This window comes from Hirundo rustica, chromosome 2 (assembly GCF_015227805.2).
Source record: "Hirundo rustica isolate bHirRus1 chromosome 2, bHirRus1.pri.v3, whole genome shotgun sequence".
NCBI classification, from domain to species: Eukaryota; Metazoa; Chordata; class Aves; order Passeriformes; family Hirundinidae; genus Hirundo; species Hirundo rustica.
Window position 1 is genome coordinate 85789878 of NC_053451.1, and position 16435 is coordinate 85806312.

Below are 16435 nucleotides of genomic sequence, written 5' to 3' on the forward strand. Positions count from 1 at the left end.
AATAACATTGACAAGGTGCCAGCCAGCAGGGACCTTCTCAGGTTTCCAAGATCTTTGGTAGATGATCAAGAAGGGCTCTGCCATAACATCTGCTGTCTTCTTCAGTAGTCTGGGATGAAGTCCTTCATGCTCCATGGACTTGTAAGCATTCAGCTGATACAACTGGTCCTTTTACAGTTTCAGGGTCCCAGATCTTGAGATTGACAAATACTTTGTGGGAAACTCTGGGAATTCTGACTGTATGTAAAAGGCTTTGGTGCCAGCTGAAAATCCAGTGTATGTAGTCATACTTTGGTATTCCTTACAAAACACCCAAATAATGGTCTATCATAAAAAAATCATGAACCAGGAGCTTGGCTATTCTATTTCTCACATTTTACTTTTGGAATGCCAAGGGTTCTTTTCATGTTGCATATCCAGCTTTCTTTGTCTGCAGAATATATTTATTGATGCTCTATTGATGCTCTATGTGTCATTCCACTAAACCCCCCAATATTCCTCTTCCTTTATCAGCAGGCTAAAATCTCCATTACATTTTTTGACAGGCAGACTTCCTAATTTTTAATGCCTGGACTTTCCTAGTATTGTCATGTTTAAATAGCTATGAATTTCTGCCCTTAGAATTTTAAGTGACATGACATTATTGCCAGTCTGATCTTTAGTTTAATTGACATGTTTTATCGGCTATATATGCTGAAACCATCTGTTTATATTTTTATTTAATACTGGAAGTAAAAAGACAGCTACAGTAAATACCCATTTTAGTCGAGTTTAAATACTATTTCCTCAATAAAGAGCAACCAACAATTTCTGTGAATCATCTGGCTGACAAGGTGACTTAGTCTCTGACAGGTCTTCATTAGAAAGTAAATAATTTTTGGCTCACTGTTTGTTGTCTCTAAAACTATCGGATGCTTTTCTCTTGCAGTGCTTAATGTTTCTCATGTTGTTAATGCCAGCTTTATTTTTGGAATTTCCTTGTCCTCTATCCTTCAAGAGTTATCTATGATGTTCTGCATTTCACTGCTCAGTAAAAGTGCAAGACTAGGCTGCAGTTGTCTGCAGAGACAGAGCAATCATCAACAGTTTGGGAAGCTGCAAATAGTTTGTTTTCTATTAATGCATATTCTCTGCAGTTTTCACAGAAGACGTCTTTGCCACAGGCAGTTCTTAGCAAAGTGTATGCAGTGAAGTCCCATGATGTAGAGCACCAATGAGTCCCTAAAATAACAGCGTGAGTTGCTGCTTCATAGACATTTTGCGCAAATAGACAAACCAGACAATATCACAGGATCATGGAATGCTTTAGTTTGGAAGACCTTAAAGATCATCTAGTTCCAGCCCTCCTGCTGTGGGAAGGGACACCTTCCACTAGACCAAGTTTTTCAAAGCCCTATGTAACCTGGTCTTGAACACTTTGTCCATACTGATGACAAAAGTGTTAAATGGCACTGGTCCCAATATCAACCCCTGAGGAATAACACTCGTCAATGGGCTCCCCTTGGACATTGAGTCATTGACCGCAATGACCATCCAGCCAATTTATTACCCACCAAGTGGTCTGTCCATCAGATCCAGGCCTCTCCAACTTGGGTGAAAGCCATCAAAATTGCCAGGCACCATTTGCACTTAGTGAATCTGTGTTGGATGTCACTAGTCACTTCCTTGTTTTCTATTTGCCTTAGAATACATTCCAGGAGGATCTGCTCTATGATCTTACCAGGTACCAAGGTGAGACTGGTTGGCCTGTAGTTCTCCAGGTCTTTATTTTTCTCTTTTAAAAAATGAGGGTTATGATTCCCCCTTTCCAGTCAGTGGGAGCTTCACTAGACCGCCATGACTTCCCAATTATGGTGCGTTGTGGCTTAGTCACTTCCTCAGCCAGTTCCCTCAGGTCCTGCAGATATATCTCATCAGATCCCATGGACTTAGGCACCTTCTGTTTCCTTAGAATGGTCTCAAACCTAATCTTTTCCTACAGCAGGTGGTTCTTCATTCCCACGGTCCCTACCTTTGCCTTCTATAACTTGAGCAATGTGGCTGGAACACTTTGCTGGTGAAGACCAGGACAAAAAAGTTATTTTGTACCTCAGCCATTTCCACATGTCCTGGATAACCAGGTCTATTTTCTTCCTCCACATTTTCCCTAGTCTTCCTTTCATCACTGAGGTTCCCTTAGCAGCTTTTCTTGTTGCTCTTGATATCCCTGGCCAGATTTAACTCTATCAGGGCTTTAGCTTTCCTGATTCTGATTGCTGGCTTCTTGTACAATCTTTCTCTATCTCTCTAACAGGTATATCCCAGGATACCTGCTCTTGCTTCCACCCTCTGTAAAGTTCTTTTTTTTTCTGTGTTTGAGTTTGTCCAGGGGTTCCTTTTCCATCCATGTAGGCCTCCTGGCACTTTTGCCCAATTTTTTCATTGTCAGCATGTGCTTCTGAGCTTGGAGGAGGTGATCCTTAAATATTAACCAGTTTTTTTGGGCCACTCTTGACCTGCTGAGTTTTACTGCAGTGCCTGGCTATAAGACCTGGTAACTTGCTTAAATTACTCTTCTTGCACAATGAAGGTGTGTGTGATTACTTGTACAAGTACTTCCTCTGGAAAGCAGAAATAACTGAGAAGGTTTCACTCTTTGTGAGTTTGCTGCTAATCCCAGGAGGAGATGCTTGCTGATAGAGCAGTACCAATGCTCCTCCTTGGGTTTCCTCTCTGCATAGCTGGTGGGCTGTGGGGCATTATTTGCTCTGCACTCCAGAGCTGTCTGGCAACAGCTTTAGGACTGACCTCAATAACAGGAAATATTGAAACACTAAATTGTTTTGAAATAAATATAATTTAATTTTGCATTGCATATCATGTTCTAGCTGTATTTTGAGAGAAATAAAGTTTGTGACGAGAAATGACATCTTTACTGCTTCCTGCAAAAAACAGACAAGATGATGGTCATGCTGAGATTTCTTTAGGCCCTAAAATGGAAATAGACTTCAGACAATGTAAAATTCAAGAATAATTGTTTAGAAATTACCTTATCTAGGCTAATCAATAGAGGGTTTGAGAGGGATGAGTAGCAGGACTGGTGGGAAGAACAAGGAAAGGGTCGTAATTCTTCATAAAACCTAGATATTGCTCCATGCCAAAAGAACACACTCGGTCAATAAAGGTGAGCATCACTCAGCCATCAAAGTGAAAGCATTTTTCACAAAGAAGAAGAGATCATACCCCTTGAGGGTGAACTGTGAAATAAATTAAAATGACAAATTGGAGGATTAAAAGTCATAACTCTATTCCCTACTGAAACTCCTAGACTCTGAGAAAGCTTTAATTTTAAGATATATCACAGTTATTTTCTCAAATCTCTTCCTGCTTCGTGTCTTACTGTTCCACCTTTTCTTATTCTTTCTCTTTCCCCTTTGGTCCCATAAACCTCTGAACATGTTAAAAATGGGAGAATAATATTGTCACCTCTCCCCTTCCCAATAACTTTCTCTCTACAGGTAGTGATCACACTATTTTTTCAAACCTAGCGGTCACAAAATTATGTTGAACTCAAAAAATTTTTCTGAACTAAGGTGAAGTTGTTTAGCTTTGAAGAAGGTTACAGGCTCAGAACTGGTGCTAGATCTGGCTAGAAAGCCTGTCTGCTGTATTTTTTGGCTCTATACCAATTGTCTAATGCAGTCTATTATGCCTTCCTACAAGACTTATTTTACTTTTCAATTTCTTTGTTTGGTATTTGTTTCTGGGGTTTTTTTTTGTTTGTTTGATTTTTAAAAATTTTATTTGTTAAAGCAATTAAATGAAATTCATAAAATTACCTGCTCTGGTTTTGGCTGACATAGAATTAATTTTCTTACTAATAGCTGCTACAGTGCTGTGCTTTGGATTTACTAGAAGAATAATCTTGATAACACACTGATGTTCTGGTTGTTGCTAAGTAATGCTTATTCCCAGTCAAGGACTGTTCATTTTCCCATACTGTGCCAGGGAGCAGGAGCACAAGAAACTGGAGGGTGGGTGAGGGGCAAAACCCAGGAGAGCTGACACAAACTGGCCAAAGGGATATTCCATACCTTAGAATGATACACTCAGTATATAAACTCTGGGAAGTTGTCCAGTTATCACCAGCTGCTTCTGGGGGATGGGCTGGACAGCAATCAGCAGTTAGTGGTGAGCAATTGTATTATATATCACTTATTTATCTTCCATTGTACTCCTTTTTATCTCTCTCATTTTCATTAAAATAATAATAATCTTAATTACTATCATGGTAATTATTAATTATTGTTACAATGTTTTTCAAAAAGAATTTAAATGGCTTTATCTCAACCCATAAGTTTTAATGCTTTTTCCTGACTCGTCTTTTTTTCTAAGGGGAGGTGTGGGGGAATATGAGACGAGAACCATATGGTGCTTAGTTGCTGACTAGCATTAAACCATTTGCAAATATTTCCCAGTGAACTAAATCCACATCCTCTGGTAAATATAATGTTGAAATAATAAGTAAAGTAACTCCGATCTGCTTTTGAACTCAGAAGCCTGCCAAATGGCTCAATTTTCAATTTTACCCTAATAGATCAGATACTTTTGATTACAAAAAGGATTTGTAATTTTTTTTGTTTCTGACTCATAATCTACAGCCATCTTCACTGTGAAGGTTTGTGCATCTTTTATCATCATCTCCAGTGATGAAGAGGAGATACATCTCTGTCCTTTAGCTTTCAAGAAATGAAAGGGAAATTGATTTATAGTCACTGTCAGTTCCCTGTAGACCTAGATGGGTCCCTGTTGGGGTTTCCAATACCTCTGAGGGTCCAGCCCTGTTCAGAGAAATGGCTTAAATCACATAGCAAGACAACTTCTCTGGACATGCTTTATAAAATAAAAGGTTTTAATAAACAAAGAAAATAATAAACATAAACAAACAAGGAAATGTAAGTCAAACACAGTGTAGAGAACATTCTGATTACTGGTAAGGCAGCCCAAAAAAGCCCTTGAGTTCTTTTGTGTAGTCCCTTTAGTACTCAATGGTCTAGGTGGGCTGTTTGGCATGGAGATTGGCAGCAGGCTTGGAGGTACATTTTCAAAGCCCAATCACTGCTCCTGTGCTGGCACTGAGCCAATACAGATGAAAAGGGCACAGCGCTTTCTAGTTAAACTTCCTAAAATGTCTAAAGATAAACTGAAACCCTTTTCCTTCTACAGAAATGCCCACTCGGGGGTGGGGGGTGCATTACAACAGGTCTCATGTCTCAGTTTTGTCAGCAGTACTTGTGTCAGGCTTGGCCGAATATCAATATCTTCTTCTCAGCTATGGGACTAGCACAGTCAATAGGGAAAAGTGAGTATAGATCAAGCATATGATGCAAACAAACTAATTAAGAAAAACAACATCAAGAAAAAAATAAACCATAACCCCCCTTCCCCTCCCCCCCCTTCCCCCCCTTTTTCTTTGGATTTACTGGTGGTTTAAGTTGTTTCCTTTAAGGAACTTTTCTTAAGTTGTGCTAATGGTTTGACAAAGTTTTCTGATTCTCTCTTTTTTCTTCTTGAACCACAGATGCCTGTGCTTCTCAATCTGAGTAAAGATCCAGATGTTAACTTGCCTATGAAACCATTAATCTTCTCATTGGCCATGGGTGCGTGCCTTGGAGGTAAGAGTTTATGTGAGAAAGCTGTCATAAGGTAACAGCTATGCAATTATCGCATGTATAAACTGACACAATAGGTTCAATCATTTTACTGCGCAAGGCACATGGAAGGCCTGATTCAGCTCCTTTGACTTCAAAGTACTCATGGATGAAGATCCCATTCAGTTGCTGCTGCTACAATAGGATTTTTGCAGCCTGTGTTTGAAGTCTGCAACTGCATAATCTACAGACATACAAAGGAACGGTCCAGATGGTGCTTATAGGGATCTGATCTTTTGAGAGAGAAAAGACAAAGATACATTTGGCTTTCAGAACAGAAAGCCATTATTGCTCATTGAAAAGATGCAGAAAATGTATAATAGCTAAGATCTGAATGCTTGTTTCAAAATCTGCTGAAGTCACTGGAAGGTTTTCTGGCTGGTTTACAGAAATTATTTCAGTATCCATTTGTTGACCTATTTATCACTCCTCATTGTAAAGAAAATACATTTGAAGTCTTTGGGAAATGTACCTCTAATAATGACTCCAACAGCCATTCTTCTAGTGCCCATCTTGGTTTGTGTATTGTCAGTACATTATCACAAAAAAAGAGATGTTTTTGTGACTGTTTTTAATTTTTTTAAATTAAAATATAGCACGTATGTACTGTAGGCCCTGAATTTTGTCTCTATTTTTTAGAAGAACAAAAGAGAATAACAATCCAGTAGTTTTTAAATGAATACTTACAAGGATTTCTTTTGCATTTTGGAAATGGTTCGTAAAGATGTTCCAATATGTTTCCATATGGGAAGTCCACTAAGTACCATTACAATGTGTAAGTTCTAAATGAGAAATAAAGTTAGTATTATTTTTTTACTACTCAGAATTTTAATGCTAATTACATTGTATTGGCTTTGTTTTGATCCCTAAATATTTAGGTAGTTAAGTTACATAAAGTTAAAATTAATAACAGGTTGTTCCACCATATATCCACCCCTTCTTCCCCTCAATGCCCCTCCAAACAGTTTCTGTGACTCCACAGGGATAACTAATTCCAGTTTTGTGTGCAATACAAGTTTGGGTTTGTTTATTCAGTTAAGTGATTGCTAGTACAAGTGACCTTAATGCCTAACAATATAATAGTGTTCTGATTTATAGATTGAATTTTAAGAGCATGTTGCAAGGACAGGACAATTTCACACCAGTTACTCATTTGAGGAATATCTCTTTGTGCTCATCATTGCTCATCATTATATTGTGACTTTAATCTGTTCCTCTCTAAAACCAGTGATTAGAATAACCAGCATATCTTCATAGAGCTGTTTACCATAGAAATATTGTACTTCAACTTTTTATAGGATTCAGAGTTCATAGAGGTCTTTTTCAACCTAAATGACACTATGATTCTGTGAATTTGCTGATCACTGAACATACTCTCATTTCATTAAACTTTCAGATTAAAAAAGAAAGCATAAGGAATATAGAGTTACTCAGATTACGCTGACATATTCTGAGTGGGATGCACTTTACCAGACTTGGAGCTTTTACCAGTTTCAGCTGATTTTTCTAAACTATCATCTTAACTCAAATTCCTTTAATTTGATTTGTTGAAGGGCTGCCTGGATTTTGAGAGACATCTGTGTGTATGCAGTATGAGACAAAAGTAAAAATGTAAACAGTACCATGAGAATGATTTGAATTAAAGAGATTAGAGATCCATAGAAGTTGACTAGGTGTCCAGATATGCTCCATACAAAAATTTGGATAAAAAGTTAGATCATTATTAAGAAAAGTTTAAACTTTCTTGACTATTCTCTATTAGGATAGAGCTGAGCATATGTTGAGTTATGTCTCTGTATGACACAAAAGAAAGGTGGAAGACTCTTAAGTATTTCAGAAGGTAAAGAGTATAGAAAGCTTTATTGTCTAATTCTTACCACCTTTTATAAGGTTTTCCGATACAGACTTAACAGTATTGGTGACTAGGAACGACACCTCTCTAATCCCACTGGTGAAACCAGAGAAACAGCAAAACTCCACCTGGAGAAAGATGGTTTTCAGAAAGAATAGTTTTGCCAAGATTGTTTTGAGAAGCTTTCTCAAGAACTTTTCCCCTGGGAAACAGCACTGCTAGCAGGCTAAAATCTCTTCAGACTTAGAAATGTCAGGCCCACAGAGTTATACTGGCAAATGTGTTCTAAGGAGTGTTAGGCTGAAATTTAATATGCTTCTGATTTTCCATTGATGAAAAGCTAATGCACAGAAGCTTATTGTTGGAGAATAAGAAGTGTGTGAAAACTTTAGCTTTAAAAGATGCAGCCTTGAAAAGTTGGGAGAAAAAGGGGTTTTCTTTCTTAAAAAAGGAAGTGTAGATGGTCCTTAAAGATTATTTCCAAAAGAATTCCCATCGTCCCTGAAGTGTGTGAAGGAATCCCCAAGGAAGACTAATGCAGTTGCAGAGGGCGTAGATGACAATGGTATCATTACTGCGTTGTGCTTAGAGCAAAAGATTGGATCTTATCACTGTTTCTGCAACCAAGGGAACTTGAGATATTTTGCAAAAGAGTCTTATAAAATATTACATTATAGCTACATGATTTAGGGTTAGCTGTTTACTACATAATGCAGAACTTAATTTCTGGTAATTTGATAACATTTCTGTAGTTCAGGGAAACACTGCTAATCTGTCTGTAAAGGGAGCATCAGCATTTGTGCCTGTCTTGAAAAATGCCATCCATTTTCTCCTAAAAAATCTCCAGCGGTTGCCATTACTTTTTTCCTATTGCCACAAAGTGCACAGGCAGCTACATATTTGGAAGATGATAGGATGAGAAAAGGCAGTAATTTTCCTTCATTGCTTTAGCTGTTGTCCTGGAAATGAAAGAAGGATGGAGTCAGTCTCAAATAAGATGAAAAGACCTTTGACGGTATAACTGCCACGTTGTTGTCATTGTCTCCCAAAAGAGAGTTGCTGCTGCTAAATTTCTGTCTTTCATGGCCTGGTGCTCAGACAAAAGGAGTAAAGGAATATTGCATAGATGTTCCTTGTTCTGTGAAATGCGTCTCTGAAGGTGAGAACGGATGAAAAATCCTGTCTCTTAATCAAGAAAGCCAAGGGCAGTGATGACCATGATGAGTTCCTGGTGACAGTGTCACAATTTCAAATTCTTTGGATATTCCTCATACTTGGCCTGATCTTTTTGGCAGAATTTTTCTTGTTCAGGTCAGGTCAATCTTACACAGTTAAGAAATAAACATGGTAATTTTCCAGGGGATCTGGTTCTGGAAATGTATATTTACATTTGTCCCATGTATCTTTAAGGACTTAATAAGTTAGGAGTCTGGCTGTCCCAGCCTCCATATTTGGTGATGGAGATAGTGGCATGACTAAGGTGTTTATTCATCCGCTGAAATTGCCAGATGATCACTGCAGAGCACATTGGAGCCCCTCACGTGACTGAGAGGGGTTCCCAAAGACAGGTGAAATTAATTCAGGCTTTTGCGGATTTTGATTAGTCAAATCTTCTGGATGCTGAACATCTCTATAAATTCACACCTTTCTGGTCATTAGTGGTCAGGATGACTAAGTATCTGGAAAAATTGTGCTGTTCATGGAATTTTTTCATGCATAATCTGCCAGTATTTCAATTACATGTTAACAATTAAGGGAAAGAAAGAAGCAGGAAATAAAAGGTACTAAAGGAAGTAAAAAAGGAAGAAACATCTAGGGTGATCTGATGAATCTGCATCTGCATTACTTTTGCATGAGAGGGCATTGACTGAAGTTGAATTCATTAATGTTTTATATTCTAGTACTTGATAGAATTATAACACTGGAGACTGGGTTTTATGTAGACCTTCCAATAATATCTAGGGAATGCTGCCCTCAAGTTCTGGAGAGCAAATGAAGGTTGCTAGCTGCAGCAATTTCAGAATAAGAGTCACTTTAATTGCACTTTTTATTTTGGCTCATGACTTTTAAAAGAGCATAGAATAAGGATTCAACTTAAATTGAGTAAGTATACAGTCAGAAATTCACCTGTTAAGATTGTTCAATTGTGTAGAACTAGACTATTTACTGAACTGAGAGGTTATAGCTAAGATTTTATTTGAGGGGTTTTTCTACATTTGACATTTAAAGAACTGGCATTTAGTTTCTCTCTCTCTCTCTTTCATGATTTACAAACAGTATGCTTAAAAAAGAAAAATGACAAATTAATTTTTGAAAGTTCCTACATTGTGAGTTGCTAGCATAAAAAAGTGCAAAAACTCTGCTGCAGTGACTATTAATGTGGTCCAGTGGGGATAGTTTTTACAATGTATAGTTTTGCACTATTTTCCTTCTCCATATATTTTCCTGAAGCACAACACCTGAAAGTCATTACTGTTACAATTCTGCAGAAAGAGGCAGTTTCTAGGATGTATTCAGTTGTGAATTCTGACTGCACAGCTCTATGTCAAGACAGGAGGTAAGAAAGGAGGATTGCTGGCACTTTCTTCTAACCTTACAGGGTCAAAACCCGGGTGTGAGTAAAATTCATTATCCACAGGACATTGTGCTAATTACAGCTATCCCAGAGTGTAGCTAAACAGTGGGATTTCTCTCAATAGTCCAGTGCTGTACCTATTCTGCCTCTCAGCAGGCCTCCTTAGGTACCTGGTGCAGATGGGGCCTTGCCCAGTAGAGTATCACTGATTTATTATTCCTACCGATTCTGCTCAATAAAATCCTAAACTAGGTTTAAAGCTTCAGACACACTGAAGGTATAAAGCTAGAAATATTGTTTATATTCATAAACCAACCCTCCTTGTCTGCAATATGAGGAAAAGTTATATCCTTCAGAAAGCATAAAATGTAATAAATATTTGATAATTAACATTATGAAAACTGTAGCTACTTTACTTTTCTTTCATAATTACCATAGATCAAATTTGTATAACACTTTTCAATTTGAAAGATTAAAACAGTCTACCAAAAACTGAATGTCTGGTATAAAAATATATCTGTTATTTAGGAGGAGCACTATTCAGCTTTGGTTTTGAACTTTATTGTTGTATGAAATGTGTAATTGAAACTGTAAGAAACATTTTTTGGTAGAAACCTACCTGAGCTTAATTTTAACCAGGACATAAATATTAGAAGATCCTATTGGTTCTATAAGAGTGTTTTATTGACAAGAAATCCTGGGACTCAGTTCTATGTCTTATGGGCAAGATAGTCCAGATTCAGATAAATTATTTTTTATCAATATAAAACTCAATCCAAACCAAAGGGTGGTATTGTAAAGAGTGAGAACAGTCTTTCAAAAGGTAAAGGATGTTGCTGCTCTTGACCACAGAAAGTCAGGCAAATAAAATAGGGAAATTTAGGAAATACCTCACTGTTTTTATTTAAAGACCCCAGGGCAGTCTTTAGCAGCATTATACCTTTAAATTGTACATATCTAGAAGCATGTTTTTATGTCTTCCACTAATATCTAATTTGATTTCTAAATGTACCTTGTATTGTTTCTATGATATTTGCAGTGATGGAAACTAATTCAGCAGTGGCTGCTGTCCATTAAATGGTAGTACTCTTTTCTTGTTCTTAATGAAGAGCTCATTCAGGTATTACCTGAAAGTTTTTGGGCTTTGTTATAGTGTGAAAAACACTGGATATAAGCATGAGGACTCTTTTCACTCAAATAATACTTGAGAGGCCAAAGTGTCCTCTTGCTGTTTTCTGTAACAGCCAGAATCTGTAACCTTCTATAAAAATCCAGTTGCTGTTTTCCTTAGCTCTTTCATGACATTCAAGCTCTGTGTTATCATCATACTTTTTCTATGTGAAATTCTTAAAGCCCAGCAATGCTGAAAAGTCCTTGATGTGAGACCCAGGCTTGTTTCCAGATTCCCTGCAGCTAAAGGATATTCTCTAAGATTGCCAAAGATTGTTTCCTGTGGTATGGAAGACAGACAGAAGAAAATTTTGAGCCGAAAATGTAAAACTAGGCAAAACTGAGTGTGTCCATTTGACAGACATATCTTTCTTTGTATGAAGGCAATATCAGAGACCAGTTTGGTTCTAAGATACTGTATTAGTATGGGAGATATTGCAACCAGTATATTTTTTTCAGCAAGGACAGTTTTCTAAGCTTGGAAAGAGTTACCTTGGCAGACATGCATACATAATATGTATGCATGTCATTAAGGGTGAAATATGAAGCATATGGGGTAAAAGATGCTGTTTCAGCCGCACTGATGAGGATTTATAGTTTGGATGGTAAGTCTTAGTTTTTAAACTGGAAATAAGACAGCTATGTGTAATATGTAATATTGATTTAGAAAATAAATTTGTACCAATCACCAAAATCACTTGATTATAATGCTAACATTATTGATAACTTTGAAATGCTTCTATTAATGGTTCTCAATCTGTGTAAAATAACTGCAAGCTATAAAGTTCTGCAAATTAGAGATAGGATAATGATCAGACATGGCATTGGGGCTCCTATGAAGTATATGTAGAGATGCATTTATTTTTCTTTATGAGCTTTGTGCATTTCTTTACCATAAACTACAGAAGGTTCTTTCCAGAAGCCTTAGCCACTTCTGTTTTCAGAATTATATGGAATAGGCAAACTGATTATGTTGTATCAGTGAGTTGCTACGGTATGAGAATACAGACTCTGAATAGCTGTCAGCAGAAGTGGTATATTCAGTTAGAAGGTAGCACTTGGACTATCAGACAGAACAAGGCACGGAAGCTAGAGCAATGCTCAAAACACTTAAGTGCAGAATATAATACTGGATTATCCACTTTTCTTCCTCTGCAGACACTTTCCAGGCAATGGAGACACTTTCCTCTTCTGCCCCTTGAGGAGGAAAAAAATTTTGCCGTTTTCATATTGATTTATATTGACAAATCAGAAATTTTGTATGACACTAAGGAAAGTTATAATCCTGCTTGACGTATTATTTATATAGATATTGATAAATCTATTTAGCACAGTTATCTTCAAAGTATGTTATGGTGAAGTTGAATAATGTACTTTTATGTCAGGTTTCTATATATGAAACAGTTTTTCAATATTTGGTCCGCATTAACATGACAAGTGACAAAGCTGTGAAACTGAGACATAGTTTTAGTCTTTGAATCTAAAAATCAGATATTAAATATGTGCAGTATTAAAAATATGTAATATGTGCAGTATTAAAAGCATTAAGTGAAAGCTACTTGAATACTCAGGGCATAGGGGTGCCCTGAGTCTGCCCACATCATGTGTCAGACTTCTGGCACTATCCATCATTATAATAGTATTTTTTACACTTGCATTGGGTAGGTTGACTCCGAGGAGAAAAGTTACTATAGTAGTCACCTCAGGTTTTGTGTATTTTTTTACAGTTGTCTGGATTTCGTAGAAGTTTATGGATTTTTTTAGGTCCCTAAAGTAACAAGTGCAGGATGTTCAGCAACTCACCTTATTTATTTCACATTTCTGGTAGAAATATGACAGATTTAAAATTCACTTTTTCCTCTCATAGCCGAAAGAAAACAATGAGCATTCACTGGTGTAATTCTTATACAGCTACCCTACTGGTGGTGTTGTAGCACGGAGAAAAAGTGGTAAATTTCACCTGATTAAAGTAATTGGGTTGAATGCAGTTCAATGAACTTTTTTAATAACTGAAACCAAAACTTTAATTTATGTTCTTTCACATCCCCCCTATAATGTCCATGTTTAATCATTTATGTAGAAATAAGCCATTTAAAAGGTTTCCAAATTAGTAAAATAAAAAATGTTGCTAATATAAGACTGCATTTTATCACAAATAACAATATTAAATGAGTTTTATTAAATTCATGTCTATGACTTGATATTCCTTTTAAGGACTGCTATTCTTCATTTGGCCTTGATTCTTTTCTTCATTGATGACAAAGTTTGATTATTAATTTTTACACATAAAAATATTAAGTTATCCAAGTCTTGTCAGTTATTGGAAGACTTGTGGACATTGAACGGATGAATATAAATGTGGGTTTGTTTTTCTTTAATGAGGCAAATTTGTATTACTTTAGTGTGAAACTGAAAATTTATGAAAGCTATGAAGGCTGTCTTCTATAAGGCTAATCAAAACCAGAACTGGTGTAATGGTTTTAATTTAATAAAACCAGGCAGAAACACCAATTAATGTAGGGTTTTTTTTGTTAATATTTTTTGGGGAGGGAGAGATTAGGAGAAAAATAAACAAAGCAGGCTTAACCTTAAAAATGAACAAAAAAATAGTTTTATTAACACATACTAAAAGAATAGAAAAAAAAGAAAGTTGGAAAAAACCCCCCTAAAACAGAATGAAACTTCAAAAACACGCCTCTTTCCTCTTACAAACTATTAACTTTCTTATTAAACAACATAGAAAGACACAACTTAGGATTTTCAGTCAGTTTCACTACTTAGACATAACTACACATTATCTTAGGAGAAGAGTCCTAAGATCTTTTATGAAGATGTTTGCTACAAGACAAAACAGTCCAGTGCTGTTACACATCTGCTGCCGCCCGGAGTTTTTGCAGACTGTGATGTTCTATCCGCAGAGCTTCTCAGTGTATTTGGGGTATTATTTACGAATACTTCTTCTCATCTAAAATTATCTTTGTCTCAAAGGGCTGAGACCTCCTTTTGACCCAGGAGCAGGGGTTTCAAAGTTCCCAAATAAATCTCTATTACATCAGTCCTTAATTTTGATTAGAATAGCATTCTACCCAAATAATACTAAGATGCTGCAAAGAACACTTCATTTCTTCATAATTTACCTTAGAAGAGTCCGGTTAAAAATGTCCACTTCTTCAATCCTATTCCAATATTATTAGTTCTTTCACTTCTCATCTAACTGACTTCATGCAGTGTCTGTTCCATGTACCTTCTGTTTTCTTCTTTCGAGGAAGAATTGTGGTTTAAAAGTTCTGTATTGCTAAGAAAAGGTTAAATTTTTGCCTGGGCTTGCAAAGACCACGTGCACGCGCTGGGCTGGTAGAAGAAACCGGCAAATGCCTCTTTTTTCCACCCCGCGGTTTTACCTAGGGCGGTCTAGCTCAGAGCTATTAGTAAGCTGCAAAAAAAAGACTTCACTTGGGCAGCTCTCATGCGAGCAGCAGTGTTTAGAGGGCTCGGCAAGGCCCGGCCCCCGGAGGCAGGAGAGCCTGACCTGGGCCTCCCCACCCCCACTGCATGCCAACCGCAGTTTTCAGAAGTCTGGCCAGGCCAGGCCTGGCCCGGCCACCCAGAGAGGCAGCAGAGCCCAACCCGGCCCGGGCCCTGCCCCCGACCACAATGTTACCTCATGGCCGATCACCAAAGCAAGAGAGGCGGTCAGCTCCAGATCAGTTTTAAATGTTCCTTCCAAAGTCGCACTGACAGTTCTTATTGGTCAGCTCAGCTGTCAATATCCCAGCCTGCTTTCTGATAGGTCCTTGTCCTCTGCCCGCCCCCCCAACCCACGCCCCAGTTAGGGCAGGGAAAAACATTTTACATTTCTTGTGGCTGTGTCCTCCCACGCCTGGCAGGTGCTAGCCCCTGGCTGGCTCAGATCTGCACAGCGCCCAAAGCGTTTTCAGCCAGGGTTGCAAGCCGGCAACCTTTTCCTGTGGGACTCCGTTCCTCACCGGCGGCTGGCCTTAATTGCAATGTGACTGCGGCTGTGAAAAGGTTGACTCTCTGCTAGGCAGGTTTAATGATGGTTTGTTAAAGTCCGAGCGGCAGGAGCTCCGCCACTCTTCCAACTGCCCAGAGAGAGTGCCTTTGAATTTCCCTCCCCGAACTTATAAACGGGGGAGGATTCAGGGGTGGCAACAACAGGTCAGCAAATCAGGGAATTTGGGGGGATAACAGGGGGTGTCCACTTGTAAACATCAGACCACTCACAAGGGGGGAAAAGGGGATTTCCCAGGCACCAGCCTATCACTCGATGCCTCTCCTGGGAAATTCCTGAGTCCCAGGAAGGGTCCCGAAGTGACAGACAGGATGCCCCAGAGTGGGGGGGAGAGGGGATTGGCAAGGATAGGTGGGGGGGTGGGATGATTGACATAAAGCAACTTGCTATACAGCAAACTCATAGGGGAGGAACCGTTACAGAAAATGTGGGCACAGTGGAATGAACCATAACATAAAACTTCTTATAAAACTTACAAAATTACTTAAGAACTTGATAAAACAATTCTTGCACTGCCACAATTTCTCTGTATCTAGAAAAAAAAATTGTGCCAACCTATGATAACTGCTCAGTGTTCATTTCAGCAGACAGATTTGTTAAATTTGCTTAATCTGTGCTTTACGTAGAGAATATGCTGTGGAAAGCAAGCCAAGCATATCAGTCTATCTTTATTTTACAACATAAATTATATGGGAGACTGCGCAGGATTTTCTTTCAAAAATGCATTGGAAGCAAGGATCTGGCTTCCTTCAGTAAGTCTTGCTTTGACACTGTAATGGAATGGTTCATTTCAGCAGAAAGCAGGGCTGAAAATCCTCACACTAAAATTATTCATGACTTTTGGAAAACTCCTTGTTTCAGAAAGAGTCTGGACGAAGCAGAACAGCTGTCCTGTGTAAAATTGGCCCTGTCACAGATGCTTGTTAAAGGCTAGGGAAAAGCTGTTCTCAGAGCTTGCATTGGCATGAAAATAAGTTGGTCTTTTTCCTTCTGCACTAGCTGTCAAGAGATACAGAAGAGAGAAAATGTAGAAAGCCTCTTGGTTAAGTACGGGTATAGTTTGTTCTCCACTATTAGGGCATGTGGAAGGAAAATGACCTGTAGTTCTCACAGCA

General features: G+C 38.1%; 1 protein-coding gene across 1 annotated transcript in view; it reads left to right on the top strand.

Moving 5' to 3' along the window:
* OCA2 (OCA2 melanosomal transmembrane protein) overlaps positions 1-16435 on the top strand; it is a 166996-nt gene that overhangs the window by 107402 nt on the left and 43159 nt on the right. The window contains exon 21 of the mRNA XM_040055440.2: positions 5561-5654. Coding sequence (XP_039911374.1) covers positions 5561-5654 — 94 coding nt within the window. The remainder of the gene's footprint in view (positions 1-5560; positions 5655-16435) is intronic.